The sequence below is a fragment of the Gasterosteus aculeatus genome, chromosome 13 (assembly GCF_964276395.1).
Source record: "Gasterosteus aculeatus chromosome 13, fGasAcu3.hap1.1, whole genome shotgun sequence".
Classification (NCBI taxonomy): Eukaryota; Metazoa; Chordata; class Actinopteri; order Perciformes; family Gasterosteidae; genus Gasterosteus; species Gasterosteus aculeatus.
In genome coordinates this window covers 5,740,328-5,756,499 of record NC_135701.1, presented here as the reverse complement: position 1 = coordinate 5,756,499, position 16,172 = coordinate 5,740,328, and the positions used below count along the sequence as shown (strand labels likewise).

Sequence of the window (16,172 nt, the reverse complement as noted above, 5' to 3'; positions counted from 1 at the left end):
AGCCAATTTTTACTTCCGTACAGATACATATGACTCTCTCTATGCCTGCAGGCCGGGGTATTAGCTGATAAATGCAACACACCCAACCCACAATCTATCTATCTATCTATCTGTTATACAGTTATTTAGGATTGCGGTGTGAAAAGAGTTCACAACCTCTACTAATGTCATCATTCTTTTTTTTTTTATTTGACTACACGGTTAACTCAGGCATTACAAGGCGTGTCATCGGTTTTCTGTTTTTAAAAAAAGTAATTAAACAGGTTACTTAAACCTAACTATGTTAAGTTCAAGTATACACAAATCTGTGTGATACATTATAACATTCTTTGTTGTCAAGTTACAATTTCAGTAGTCACTAGTTTCCAAGAGCAGGAATCATTTTATCGATTTACAATATCAAATAATATCAGCCAACTAAATTTGATCTGTAATTTTGTATAGAAGCAGGGATTTTCAAAAGTATTAAAATACAAATGTAAATTTATGTAAGATCATTCTCTGTTTGAGTTGTGGAGGTCTGATCCAGATATGGTATGTTAGTTATGGGTGCTAAGTTAACTACTGCAAATCTCATAAAGATCTATACCCTTTTTTGGTGAAAACAACAGTAACTCAAATACATGACTAAAAAATCTATGTGCTGCCATTTGCTGCTGTAGACCTCTTATTCAACATTTGCCAACTGGGTTACGTCAGGACAACGAGCCCGAGCAAAGTGTGTGAATGTGGGCCAATAGATGACCATCGGATGGCGGTGTGGTAGAATCAGCCTGAGGACGAGAACAATTTAAATATTTTAAGTAATGGTAAACATTGTGGTTGAGTAAGTTCGATGGCAAAAAAATACAATAATTGCAGCTTACGCAAGAAAGGTTATTAGCCCGTTATAGAAGATGGTAAAAGGGGGCGGTCACTCAGAATCGTTCATTGAATAAGGAGGGAAGGTTGCGTCACCACTAGGCCGCCTCTGATTGGCTGAGCCGCTGAATGACATGCAGAGAGGGGCGGGCGCTCAGCGTCACGGGGGGAAGTGGGCATGCGTGATAGCGAACGTCAACCCCGTTGCGTTACGAGAGGCGAAATCCCTCCATGCGCCGAGGACCTGCTTAAAAGCCCGTCGCTGCAACAGAAGGACCTCGTCTCGGAAGAACCGGGCTCAAAGACCGCTCGCTACTGTCACTCCTGCTCGGGTTACCTTCCGGCTACTAAGGCTGACCCCCCCCGCCGCCCTCCTCCACCGGTTTAACAACACCAACACCACGGGGACGAGCCGACGGACGGAACCGAGAAGGGAAGTGGGCTCCTCGTCTCTTTCATCAGGCAGGTGAGGACAAAACGTGCCATTTTACATCTGACGAGGGACTTGTGGGAAGTGCGTGGCGGGAGGCGGGGAGCGCGTGAACCGCGGCTGCAGGCGCGCCGGAGGGACGGAGGAGACCCGGGCACCGCGGGGCAACGCAGCTAGCGCCGCCGCGCCGCCTAGTGGGCCGGTGTGACTCACGCCGACGTGTGACCGTGAAACGCGAGGCCAAACTAGTCCCTCTTCAACGTGTCCTTCTTTAACACGAAAAAACAGCAGCGCTGGAACCCCCCCCTACGCAGTACACGAGGGCACTATGAGGCCACTTATCTTTATGACGATGCCCGAGGCCGGTCGCTAGTGTCACTAGATATGAGGGCTCTATTGTGTCTTTTAAGACATCAAATCCATCGCAGCACGGCTAAACACGCGTCCGTAATCTGCACCGCCTTGTGCCATTTGATTAAACGAGAACCCGTAAGAAACTACAAGTACCAGGAGGCGCTCGCTGGCACACCGGCGCGTGCTCTGCCCGTTAGCGTTTATTGGTTCTTGACGAGGCGGTTGCCGTGGAAACGTGGTTATTCCGGGCTTACGTCATAAGCAAATACAAGTCATCAAACGGGTAAGTTGGGTCTAAATGCATAGTGAGGTAACAGCCACTGAAGGATGATGGATCAAAGTATTGATATACTAAGCCGCGAAGATAAAACTGCAACAGCCGTATCGGTTTGTGGGTCATTTTCAACGTGACAAAGCTTTTCTACATTTATTCAGACTTGAGGCGCAACTTCTCCTGCTCCCAAAGTTCATGAGGAGGAAAAAGCGGTCAAAACTACGTTCTTCTGAGTATAAAGAACAACTTCTTGTGATAACGATACTCGTCATAGTTCATCAAGGCGTGATGGGCCTGAGTGAGGCCACAATAAGCCTGTTCTTTAAGATATAAACTAGCCCTGTCCTTTTATTTATTTGTAAAACAATTTCTTGTTTTTCTTTCCTTGTGAACATTCATTTCCCCTCAAAAAACTGATGATTAAGAATTCCTTTGGAGGACAGCCCTTGTTACAGATTTTATATTAGACGGGTAACTTCACACTTCTTTTGGAGATTCAGCGCGTTTGTAGTCTTTTCGTCAACTCGCTGCTCTGTTTTCTAGAGTTGCCGTAGAGTCCGTCCTCTATCTAGTGTGTCTAGTTTGTTTTTGAGACCTTGGGGATCAAGCTCACAGAGTGCTGTCTCAATTAATCACAAACTTAAAAAAATAAGATTCAAGTGAAATATGTTAAGAAACAAATGCAGACCTCTACACGGCACAGTCACCATGACAGCACAGAAGAGCCCCGTCGTGAGCTGTTTGCATGACCGTGTTCTCCAGTAATGAAGCTTAAAGGTTGAAGAAGCTTGTGACTGGAAAGCTGCCAGTTTGACTCCAGTTGGTTAATCGCATTGATTTGCGTGCTAATGTAAAGTGAACTGAAAAGGCAAACCGGGATCGCGATATTGCCAATCAAAAAAATTTGTAGCACATAATTTAGACAACATTTTAAAATTTATGTTTTGTTTTTTTTGTTTGTTTTTTAATATCACAATATGAAGGAGATGGTTCATCAAAATTGCTTCATTTCCCATGTCTCATTGAACATTCCACCCAAAATAAACAGTTTGTCAAGCAGTTCCTCTGTAAACACATACTGTGCATCTTGGGCCGCTAGTAACCGCCGAGAACAGCGGATGTTTTGAAAAGTTTAAATTGTTGTCCAATACAAACAATTTAAGGGAATTCAACTTTTTAGAAAGGATTCATGACATAACTGTTTTTTAAAAAATACCACAAAACTGCTTCGGCTTCACAGGATAATGTCGTAATCGTGCAAGCCTTATTTAGTTTATTTTTCAATAAGGCTTTTGAGAACCTGTGAAGTGCTATTGGTCCCTGCGCAATCTAAGTACCCAACACTGTTTTTGCATCTGACTTTACTCACAAGTGGTAAATTCAATCTCTCCTCGTGGCATGCTGGTGTGTGAGCGCCAGGACAACGTCCGTGCCGGTCACTCTCGACCGGTGGTTTGTTTTTAATACTCGGTTGATGAGCAGTATCCAAAAGGAATATTGGTGCTCAACATTGACAATGTAAAGTACTATGGAGGAGTTGTTTGAACCCTAGATTTAAATAAGCGGGAACTTTATTTTTCCTGAGGCAAATTGATTTGTTGCAGGCTTTGTATTCTACTGCTGAGTCACTCTGTTAGCCAAGCAAAGACACAAATATGTTCTATTGGTTGTGTCATTTCCAGTAGCTCGAAGTACTGCTGCTGCAAAGTAAGCAAACTAAATTGGCACAATGTGAATGACCCATATGTTGGAGGACCGATAGGAAATGTGGAATTTCGGAGGGAACCACCGATGTGCAGTTGTGATGCAAAGCGCTGTAGTAGCACATTTGCTGTAATATACCGGCTTCCTACTTATACTGTACCCACCTTTTTTACGTTGCCGTACACGAACAACAGAGTCTTATTCGTGCACGAGTGGTAAAGACTGACTCAAAGAGCCACCAGGTACGTTCAGGTAAAGCACGTACCCCCCCCCCCCCCCCCTCCATTTTTGTGCAAGCCGGCGGCACAAAGAAGCGCCTCTGAGGGGGCACGTATAATATGCAGGGTTCTGTATCGGGGCTACTGCTCCCAGATCCTGAGCCCCGTTTGTCTCTCTTTGTGCATGCAGGCATCTGTTTACAGGCTGAACATTCCACATTTACTGCTACATTGCATTCATACAATAGGAATACTTTTACCTGTCATGGCTGGTTACCTCTTGACTCCTCAGCAACTGTTCCTGTGTCCTTATATCAAAAGCAGGTTTTCAAACTCAACAACCGCTTAGTCAGTGTGACTCTCAGTAAATGGACTCTGCAAGTATCCGGGTCGTGATTGAGGGGATCTGGGGCACAGAAGTGGGTTCTTGGCAGCGTTGACACCGATGACACCGTCATGGTGCGTCATGCCCGGCCTGTGAAGAGGGTTAAATGATTACGTTAGCAGCAGAATCCGCGTCTTCTTTTACCATCCTCTCCTCCACGTGGATAAAGTTGAGTAGCTTTAACGGAACGCTACTAAATGAAACAAGATTGTAAAAAGTAGCTGAAGAAAGTTTATTAGCATTCATGTGCTGAATCTGCTCACATCACAAGGACCAATAAACTGTATCCAGTGAATGTTACAGTAACTCAATCAGCCACCCAGTTCAATGCTTAATTTTATAATTAAGATGAATGAATTCATTAACTCGGCCAATCAAACTTCGGTACAGATGCTATTACTCCAGCAACTAAGGAAACAATCTGTGATTTATTTTTTCATTACATTTTGCAACAATCTCTATATAAAAAAATCGATTAGCCCCTACAAAGATGTTGAGCCTCACTCGCAGCGATGGACCGTTCAACGTCGCAGCTCTTCCCCGGAGACAACTGGTGCGGTAATGATGATGCTGTGACCGAGCACGTGGACCGCGTGGTGGAAGCGGGCTAAAGAGCATGTCTAATTGATTGGATAGTCCGCTGGGTTTTTCCTGCGGTCAGTGGCTCATTTGAGGTCAATGGTGCAAACCCCACAGTCTGTCTATTGCGTCGGTGCGTCTATTGTATTCATATCATGGAGAGCATCTTGGATTTTGACAATCCTAAATTGGCATCAGTGTTGTCTTTTCTATTTCCCTTAAAATAAAATGTAGTATCAAAGTATTGATGTAGTAAAAGTTGTTTATCTTCAGCCAAATCTCCAAATTGTCTAATTTTCGTTTTTATTGCATTGTTTATTTAACTATAACTTTATACTTTTAAGTTTAAGAAAAGAAGTCGTAATTTGACAAGTCTATTTTGTAAAATGATACCAGAGGTTTTAAGGTCCTCCAGTGAGTTTATTAGTTTATAGAATAATAAATGATTAATCGCTTAGGGTTGGATCAGAGTAATAATTGCGGTTTTCCTTTCCTAGTGTGGCACACAAAATGAAACTCAAATAGTTTTTAATCTCAAAATATCTTAACCACCACTCAGTTTCCAACAGTTTAGTGAAAACGTTCAAAAGATATCTGGGAAACGATGGTAAAAAGGGACGAGCCCCTGCAATATAAACGTACGTCAGATTTGAGATGATTCTGTATTTTTGCCACAAAAAGCATTTACTACAAAGTACAATATTTGATCAACTCCCAGTAAACTAGTATTGTGTGAATTGCTAATCTACAAAGAACATAATCTTAAACTATTGATGGACACTTTCAGTTTCTAAGGAACATGTTTTGTCTTGATGTTGATTTGGGGTCCTGGTGCTGACGTGCATCCATCCCTCTGGTATCAGGTCTGGGTGTGAGGAGCCTCACCCAGTAATGTGCTCTCCCTCCTTATCTCTGTGAGCCTTGCTTGGTTTTTATTTTTTTATTATTTTCATTTTATTAGCAACACGTTGTACTTGCAGCTTAATGATATACATGATACTTTTGGCATGAAGTAAAGTTGCGGATCGCTGCTGCATGCAAGAAGTAACCGGCCCCCTACAGTACTGCAGTCTGTTGAACATTGCTAAATTGCCCAACTACACCCTGGCAGGATCTGCTCAACCATCTCGGGCTTTTAGCTGATCATTTACCAACCAAAATGAGGCTGAATAAAGGTGATTTGTCTCCACAGTTACAGTACAAGTAAATAAATCCGTCCGCCCCCGCTGGGAGCAGCCGCAGGAGTCGGGGATTTCATCTTGGAGAAACAAAAGATACCCTCTAGTCTTAAATACCACCATTGGACCTTCTTAAGGGAAAACATGTCTGAGGCGGTGGGTGGGCTTCACCAAATGTGTACAATTACATGACGTGGCTTTTTCTTTGTCTGAAATGTGGGAAACGTCTTCCTTTTTTCCATCTAGCCGCCTCCACCCATGAATGCGCTGCAGACGGCAAGCTGTGTAGGTGTGATGGGGGGGCGGGAAATGCATTTAGAAGCTCAACCTGTGTATGTGCAATGTGTTTGCACAGCACAGCACAGCATGGGGGGGGGGGGGGGGGGGCGCACCCGCTGTTGAACTGGTGAGTACCAGAGAAAGCAGGACGCCTCCGTGAGAAGGCAAATTCTGAAAGATGAAAAGACAACAGCGCAGGTGGACGCATTGTCTTGTACTGGAATGGACTGTATGCATCACATTTCTTTTATTAAACGTCTGGTTGTGTTTTAAGATTATAAAGGCATCACAAGTGGGAGAAAATGTGAACCTGTACAACCCTTTTACCCATAATCCTCTGTTCTATCAAGAAGTTCGCTCCAATGGGGATGAATGAAAGAACTGACTTGATTCAACTCCTTCCAAAAAATAATTCAATAAGTAAATACTACAGCGGCGACAGTGAATATGAAGCGGAGCAGCTGCACTGTAACCAGACTATACGGAAACATTCCTGTCGCACGGCTTGCCCCAACCAGCAAACCGCTGCGATGACACGTAAACCAGTTATAAAAGCAGGACCGCTCACATTCGCTTTTTTATCTTCTTTTTTTTTTTTTTTTTTTTTGGTCCACCGGTGGCATGACTCGGCATGTCCAGCTAAAACCTAGCATTTTAAATCAAAGGACCAGAGCAGTAATTAAGGCTTAGAGATTCATTAGAATCATTGAAATAATTAGAATTATTCAATTGGATAGTTGCATGAGAAGTAAACAACTTAAACTAGGCTCTGACCTTTTTGAAAAGCGAGACTCTGGGAGCACGGCCACCTCTTTTACACACATTTTATATCACCGTATTTGAAGCGAAGGAACATGCAAACATCCTTTTTTGTTGTTGTTGTTGTTGTTATGAATTCAATATGAAGATGTCGCCTCTGGGTTACGGGAAGTATCAACGGTCTAAGAATAGACTAAAGAATTTAAAAATAATCCTTGTTTGGCGCAGTGGGGAAAACATTGTTTTACAACACACATTTATTCCCTCTACAACCACACGAGCAGTTGAATCCCTCTGATCATCAGTGAAACCCACTGGGAGGAACCAGCCCCCCCCCCCCCCACACACACACATATCGGTACTTGGCCCTCCGCCCCTGAAGCTCTTATCTGCGTCCACCTCTGGGCCGCTGAGGGTGGACAATGTCAACACAACCCTGCGAAAACGTTACAACCCCCCCCCCCCAAGTTGTGTGCCAACAACGCGTCGCTCGTTGTTGTTGTTTTGGGAGCATGGCTTCCAACACAACAAACAAACGTTAAGGTCTTCTTCAAAATCCTTTTCTCATCCGTCCCTGAAGCTTCACCACGTAACGCACGACATGTTGGCCAACGGCTGATCTTTGTCGGGACAAACCGAATAACACCAAATGATACCCTTTAAAGTTCATTGTATTCAAAGTAACGATGACCAAGCGTTTGCGGGCTCGCGTGACTCTGTTGTGAACAGCACACCTGATCCGGTCTGTTGACCTCATGCGGTCTCATTTCATGTGGGGGGATTTGTCAGTAACTGATGAACCGTTTCAGGCGTGTGTGCTGTGACTCTTCAAGATGGTGGCGGCTCTATGCATTTATTAATTAAAGCTCAAACGATTAGTCGATTTTACTGATGGAATGTGTACCTGCAATTTATTCTTGCAATGAAGAAATCGTTTTATGTAAAACAGACAATTTTTGACTACTTCCTGCTCTTAAGGGGTCTTATTTGTCTCCGTTTCTATATTTTTAATCGGCAATATAACCACATTAATCAATGAAAGTACTGTTATTGGTAGCTCTTAGGGTGCATTTTGATATTGTAAATTAAACCGTGGGACAGATCTATGATCTATGGCGTGGACTTATTGCCGACAGGGGTTCGGGTTGTCTGTATTGACGCCGGGTATGAACTCCTTACTACTCCTACACGCAACCGACCGGGGCTCATTAAAGCCTGGTCCAGAATTTGGGGCTGCAGACCACCATGTGGAGTTGATGCCCATGTAGAACAGCGGCCCAAGAGATGAACCCGCCAACTCTTCATCCTCCACACAATGCGACCCAAGCCAGCACAGATCCGTGGATCAGGTTACCATGGTTATAGCTCTAGACGGTGACTGTTCACCAAACTGCTTATTTTGGGATGAGTCAAATTACCACTACAGGTGTCTCTGTTCCTCCTCGTGCTGTTTTTTTTTTTATTATTCACAGTGTTTGACAGTCACAGCCGGTTTCCATCTGCAACCCCAGATTTTCTCTATTACATCATCAGTTTCAGTTCTCTTTGTGTGTTCAGTCGATGCAAATAGAACGGGAACACCGGGAATAGTCAACCAGGGTGTTTCTGCCTCTCGGTCGTGCCGCGGTGGCTTCTGGTGTGAAGCCTCATCAGCGCGTGCGCATGCCTCATCAGACCCAAACGTTTCCCACAGGCTGCTGGGACTGAAATGTGTGACTTTCTGTCCCACTCGGCAGCTCGCCGCCGCCTCACCGTGCCGTCAGAGGGCCAATCACGGGCCTCATGGGTCGTGTGAAGTAAAAGTAACTGATCAGTTTGTACTATGATGGCTGTTTGGAACGGACAAGTTGGTTAATGACTTTGCCATTTCTCAAGTTTCATTTTAACTGTAAGGTATATGGGAAATGACGCAAGATAGAAACCACCAGTTTACTGTGAAATGTGATTTGCAAATTATTTTAAAAGTTGTATTTTCACTTTGTTCTACCTTCCGGTATTTTATTGTTTGATCATTTAAATCAATTCCGGGCTCTCTTACCTGCGAGCTGCAGCTCAGCTGTTTTTGAATATTACAAAAAAAATGTCTTTGTGTAATAATAGCGATGGTCGTAACACACAATATCACGTGAACGAGCCTTATGTGAAGTAACGGCTTATTTCTTGTATAGCGGCATGCCAATGGTGACTGGGTGTGGTATTCAGAAATAATACTGGAATACCCATCTGTCAGCCAGCGTTTCCTACTTCAGGTTTCACACACACACAGTATTCCACAGTCTGTAGGAGGGACACCTGATTGCAACATCGTTCACTCTAACTGCCTCCCTTAGGTCATATTTAATGATCCCAAAACAAGGTGTTACACAATAACCCTTTTGCTTGTGATTAAAATGCTGTCTGTCAAATTAACTTATGTTTCACCTCCCTCCTCCTCCTTATCCTTGAGCCCTCTGTCTCTCCTCTACGCCTCCTTTGCTTTCTCCTCTTTTACCCCCCCCCCCCCCCCTCTCCCTCTTGCCCCTTCCACACAGATGCTCCCAGCCGCCCAGCTTGACAGGAGTGATGGGATGTGTCAACTAGGTATTGCACCTATCCCAACATTTTACACTGCAAGCAGGGAGACTGGCTGGGTGGGAACGGCTTCTTTGGGACACAACACTGGAGTAACTTGTGGAAAGGGAGCCGGTGGGTCTGTGTCTGCTGAGAGTCGGGGGGCTACTTTATGGTTCATAGCTCCCAAAGTCAGCGGACGTGGACTGCAGCTAGTTAAAGGTTGCAACCTTTTTTTAAATCCTACATCACGTCTTTTATAAAAAATATATATTTTACATCAGAGAATAAAAATCAAAGTAAGTCACCCTCTTAGACACACAAATGGGGAGCCGGGAAACAAGGAAGGAAAGTCTAATAAACAAGTGCGTTGTTTGTTGTGAAAGAAGAGCAATGTTTTTTTTCCTTAAAGTACTGGTTTGGTAACTTGCTTTCAAAGTCCTGAGTAAAAGGAGCATTTAAATAATGGAACATCTTTGTGTGGGAGGAAGGAACGGGATATTTTGTTCTCCCGTCTTGCAGACTTTCATGTCCTGTAGGTAAATTTGAAGAACTCTTATGATGGACACCTTCAGTGGAACCGTGTGATATCGCTCAGTATCCTCGTGGGATGCCCTTTAATTTAACACTAGTTACAAACTGGCTGATGCAACAGCTGCTGTAACGAGACTCGGCGGAAGGTGAAAAGGGTCGAGCGCCGTCATCTTAAATGTCCAAACATTTTGTCTGTTCCGCTTTGTCATGTGATTTAACCCGAGGTATCGCTTTATTGTTGTTGTCCAGGTCTAGTTTCCTGTGCGGCTGAACATTTACTCTTTTCTAAACAGTTGGTTGGTTAGGTAGTTAACCTTTATCTAATCAGAAAGTAGAGACCCAAGGTCACAATACATCTTCACAAAGCAACCGGTCATTGCCCCTCACACACACGGTGATGACTAGCCACTAATATTGTTATAGATAAAATGAGGACAGGAAGCCCCTCAGAGGAATAACTTCCCCAAGGTTTTCTGCAGTTTAGTCCTTTTTGAAAACCTTTTTGTTATCGTAAAGTGCTCCGATAGTAGATTCCACGTCTACATGTACAAAGGGAAAGACACGACTCAAGGATTGTTTTACACAAACAAGGGTTAATGTGGCTTCAGACCACTCGATGATAACCTGCCCTCGCTGCCTCCCGCTCTTCCTCCTCCTCCCCCGTCACTCTGTTGCTCCTCTCCATCAAACCCGTGTTCATGTTTCACTCCCCTTCCTCTCCTGCACTCTCTCTCACCCCTCTGTGTCTTTCCCTCTTTGTGTGGCATCCTGGATTAACTCAATGTAGAAATGGTTCTTTCAAAGGTGCACGGCTGCAATCAACCAATGATTCATCAGCACTATTATTTTAGTGCTTCTTCTGTAAATTAAGTCTATTAAATGTCAGAATACTTTACAATTACTTTTAATTACAAATTACCTTTTTTGACCAAGACATTGAGGTTACGATCACAAAGCTGATGCGATAAGATCTTTTAAGATCAAGTTGGGATGCTGCAACCTGTGACGTTAGAAATCGAGATATTAATCTCTCCGTTTATCTGTCTCTCTTTCAGTCCCGGATGATGTAATCGGACGGACGGATTCGTCTACAGCGTTCACACCAGAAAGAGACCGAGGCGGGACAAACGAGGACAACCTCCAAGAAGCAAGGATGGGCGTGGGAAAGAATACCAACACCAAGTCCACGGACAGTAGCAGCGAGGCAGGGAAATTGGAAGAGGAGGGCAAGCAGGACGCCGATTTCTACCCCATACCGGTACGCACTTCACACAAGTTCCAAAGCACGGAGAACAAAGACGTCACGGACAAGGTTGTGTGCGCAGAACCGAAAGACCTCCGTCCAATTCCCGCTTCCTTTCTTATGGGTCAGATGTAGCATCATGTTTTGGTTGTAGTGTACAGGGGGAGCAGAGGACCAGAGTACACACACTGTTCTTCAGTGCGGTCTACTGCTCCCTGGTGTAAAGGGACCCCTCTGCTTACACAGCACCTCAAATTTAAATTCAAATTGTCATCACTGTAATAGATATGATGATAATAAGCATTACATAAAATATATTATACGCGTCAGGAAGATGAATTTCTGTGTTCCACAAGGATTGTTAATTTCAACAATTCCTTTGACATATGACATACGAATAACCTCAGAGACAAGACACACTCAAGGTGTGTCCTGTCTCTGAGGTTTCTCCCAGGAAGACGTAACCGTGTAAAACAGCTACCCTGTAATTAGACAACTGACAGATGGACGAGCGCTTTCTGCGTGTGTGTGCAGCGGTTCAGAAGGTGTGAGGTATCTTCAACGATAATAGTTTCCCGTTTCATAACGTCCCTCCCTTCGTTCGTTAATGAGATACTCTTGGCAGGAAAAGATGACTGCAAGATAACACGCACTCGCCCTTATTTCGGGCACAACTCTTTTGTTTGTAAAGAGGCGAGTTTGCATCTGTTAGGAAACGCGTGTCCAGATGCAGGTCGGCAAGTCGGTTCACACAATTTTTTTTGTTTTATAAGCTGTTAGTCAGACTTGATGTTTCTGATCTTTCCCACGACGGAGCACGCAGACAGTTATACAACTTCCAACCCTCTCCCTCCTCCCGTGTCTTCTTTTTGGTTTTGGAAGTGGCATCGTCATCGTCATCAGACACCGGTTCTTGCCAGCAAACTGTAATTAAGAGGAACCGTGTTTATCGCCTTAGGCAAGGACAAAAGGGTGGTATTGAAGATGCTTGCTTAATGCGATCTTAACTAGTCGGCCCGTGTGCGTAGGTGGTGGTGAACGGCGTGGGCGGGGCCAGTGGAGACCAAGACACAGAGAACACGGAGCTGATGGCCGTCTACAGTAAAGAGAATCAAGGAGAAGAAAAGGTGAGCTGGAGAAATGGAACTGAAACACAAACCCGGTGTTCAATACGGGATCAAAAGTGCAAGTTCACTCCCAAATGAGCCTCAACCCAAGCAGGCGGACACACACACACACACACACACCCTTGCGCAGGCTTCTTTTCAACAGTTTCAGTCTTTTCGTTTTCTTTCCTCTCTTTTGCACAGCACTTTACGATGTGTAATCCTGCAAACGTCTGTCGAAAGTACAAGTCAGTTGTTTTCCCAGCGGACGGCAGCGCTCTGTGCACCACCCTGCGTCCATCAGCTCTCCCTGGCCGTTCCTCCGGTTTGCACGTGCTCTTTTCCATGAAGGATTGTGATCACGCCAGCACATTGCGTTTCCCCTGTCTGTTTAGCAATGAACGACACTTGGTTGTCGTAAACTAAATAAAAGTGACATAACTATGATTATGAGAGCAGAGTGAACAGTGAGGCTGATAGTTATCGATCCTGGTAACGATGTGTCCCACTGAATACAGACGGGTAAGCAAAAGGTCAGACAAATTGTGTCCTTTTCTTTTTAAGGAAAAAATATTTAAAAAATGGGGTTTGATTCAATGATAATCTAAAGCACGTATGTTGAACTCCTGGACCAAATCCGGCCCACGAGTTGGACAATGACTTGTCTATTGTGAGAATTATAGAACGCTCCTCACTCATGCGCGGTCGCTTCTGCTTCTTTTATATCTGTTCGCTCTCCCTCGCCGGTCCATATGATTTTAATGGTCTGGCCCGAACCTGACATGAGTTTGACACCCCTGATCTAAAGGATTGTTACTTTTAGTTTGTTCATTTCTATCGTTGTATTGAATACAAAGCCAGGTTAACCCTAACCGCCATGATGCAAACATCTTTTTTTTTTCCTATTTAAAAGTACATATCCTTATATAATTTAATTTCTTGACAGTATTTATTAAGATTTACAGTTAAAATAGACTTTGAAGACTTGGTTAGCTTTGTTTCAACTTCGGCATTTAAGCACAAAAAAGTGCTGACTCACCAAACTGTCCATGTTATCTTCTCTTGTTGTGACTGTATTTTCCTTTTGCTGATAGATTGAAGTCATGTGTTTTTTGTTTTCTTTCACCCAGTCTCTTGACCTCTGTTACCCCCCCCACCCTCCCACGTCACTTTCCTTTCCACTCATAAAGTAACGTCCGCTGTTCTCACATCCACATTGACCAGCTTCAATGTGATCCTGCAGTTTAGTTCCTTTACGTTCTCATCAATGCACACAGACTAAAGTATGCTGAATGAATCATGACTCTAAGCTCTGTTTTTAATGTGTGTGTGTGTGTGTGTGTGTGTGTGTGTGTGTGTGTGTGTGTGTGTGTGTGTGTGTGTAGAGCTCAATGTGTGAGACGTTTGACAGCACCGACAGCTCGGACGCCAGGAGGATGGACATGATCTATACCATTGAAGACACCCCACCCTGGTACCTGTGTGTGTTCCTGGGCTTACAGGTAAATCCCACGCAGAACACCCTAAACCTTCATGAACAGATACGTGTGTGCCTGACTATCGGATGTGTGTGAGCTGAAAAACAAGCACTCCCTTGTGCATCATCATGCTGGGTCATAGTCTTTGCTGTGGTCAAACTCATCATCCCAGTAACGTGACAAATGGCGGCGTGCGGTCGCTCTGCACACAACCTAAAAATGTCAGTCCAGCTCTGCTTCCTTTCTTATGGCATCATGTTTCGGTTGTAGTGTACAGGGTAAGCACGCACGCACACACACTGTATACTTCAAAGCCAGTTGGTGCATGCTGCCACCGCTCGGTCAGTCAGACCCTTTGTTGGTCTTCCTGGCACAAGGCGAGAACGAGCTGATCTAAATTCAGTGTAAAATTCAGCAGCTGAAGAGCAGGATATTTTTTTTGCTGCGGGCTTCCTTTAGAAACCGATACGATTTCCAGTCAAACAAGGAAATACAATGCAAGCCCAAAGTGATTCGTTTTCTTCATGTGTCTGTATAACCCCCACAGTATTTGTCACGCAGCTGGTGGCTATTCACACAAACCGGATTTTGCTCACAGTGGTTCAGTTGGTTTAAGATAGTTGGTAACTGTCCTACAAATGACGTAGCCGCGTACGCTCAAACTGTCAACATCCACGGACTGAAACACTGCCTCCTTTCATCTTGCCTAACGGGATTTTTGACAAAGCCTGAAGAAATACAAAGTTCTCACATGACTGCTTTCATGTGTTTTCACTCACTTCTTAAAATATTGCACCGCGTCGAGTCATCAGCTCAGAAAAGAACCGAAAGTTCTCTTTACAGCCACAGAAATATGACGCTGTGTATGTCAGCTGATTTCAGTCATGTTGGATGTGATATTTGTGGGATCATGGTGCACCTGCAGGATGGAGTTTGAGGTTGTGTTTTTACAGGCTGCGTATACTTAGAACGCATCAATTCAGTAAATTTTTAACTTTACATTATTGCTCATGCAACTGGATCTGGGCTCAGTTGCTTTTGTTTTAAGCATTTTCAATCTTTTAAAAAAATGTTTTTATTTTATTATTTACATATCACCAAACTCATTACCGGACCAGATGTGAGCTTACACTCATGTCACTATATTTGAGCTATATATTTAGTTAAATATTCAAATGATGAACATCCTAATAGCTCAAGCAACTATGGTGTTAAGTGAGAACGGTCAAACCATAGAGACACACACACACACACACTGACTCTGTGGCCTCTTGCCTCCGCAGCACTACTTGACGTGTTTCAGTGGAACGATCGCCGTGCCGTTCCTCCTCGCCGAGGCCATGTGCGTCGGCTTCGATCAGTGGGCCACCAGTCAGCTGATTGGGACCATATTCTTCTGCGTGGGGATCACCACCTTGCTCCAGACCACACTGGGCTGCAGGTACGCTGACAAAGCGCTCGTAGTCTGTCCATGCACACTACGCCGCTGCTGTACGTTGTTATTCTGTCTTTCACTACCTCACCTCTTCCCTTTTTGTGCGTGCGTGCGTGCGTGCGCGCGCATCAGCCTACACACACAGAATGGGTCTTAGAATGTGATGACTTAACATTTCAACTTCTTTGTTTCGTTCATGTGACTGAGTTTTCAAAGTAAAAGTTTTTCTTTGAGTAGAGCATGAACTTCCCAAAAAATGTATTTTATTTGACGACCGATTAAAAAACGCAGGAACCTGGAGACCTGTAGCAGGGGACAATCGACCAAACGTGTTGCGTTAAAGCCAGACACAGGGACACTCGCTCGATGTCCTCGACTGGTGCCTTGTTATTTTTTTCTGCCTTTATTTCCTACCCTGGGCTCAGAGAAACTGTTTGTGGTTAATAAAAACGTCAGATATTATTGGAGGTACCTGTGTACCTGAGTTACCTGAGGTAACCTGAGGTAACTCAGTCCTTTGTCTAGATTATTATATTTAGTAGTTTTAGGATCCTCAACCAAATTTTACTGTGAAAAATGTTGTTTGCCTTCAGGCTTTGTTCAGGCACTTCCTCAGTGTCCAAAAACAGAAAGAATGGATGACCGGAAACTCTGCTTCCGGCTCCATGTCATTGGACCCCACAGGGTCAAGTGCGTCATGCAGAACATTTTCCATACAGACGGGCTTTACTTAGCCAGGATATTCATATATAGATATTTGTTCTTAAGGTATTACAGTTCTGGTCAACAACAAATAAATCTTGCA

The 16,172-nt window shown here is 44.1% G+C and overlaps 1 protein-coding gene across 3 annotated transcripts in view; it reads left to right on the top strand.

Annotated features, from left to right (window-relative positions):
- The first annotated feature begins 1,008 nt into the window (after positions 1-1,008).
- slc23a2 (solute carrier family 23 member 2) overlaps positions 1,009-16,172 on the top strand; it is a 58,957-nt gene continuing 43,793 nt past the window's right edge. The window contains exons 1-6 of one of the 3 annotated variants that reach the window (XM_078087105.1): positions 1,049-1,327; positions 9,553-9,601; positions 11,161-11,363; positions 12,377-12,475; positions 13,840-13,956; positions 15,216-15,373. In XM_078087105.1, the coding sequence (XP_077943231.1) occupies positions 9,553-9,601; positions 11,161-11,363; positions 12,377-12,475; positions 13,840-13,956; positions 15,216-15,373 (626 nt within the window). In that variant the 5' untranslated portion in view covers positions 1,049-1,327. Of the gene's footprint in view, positions 1,328-9,552; positions 9,602-11,160; positions 11,364-12,376; positions 12,476-13,839; positions 13,957-15,215; positions 15,374-16,172 lie in introns of all 3 variants that reach the window. The other 2 variants (XM_078087106.1, XM_078087107.1) reach the window with 2 other exon arrangements.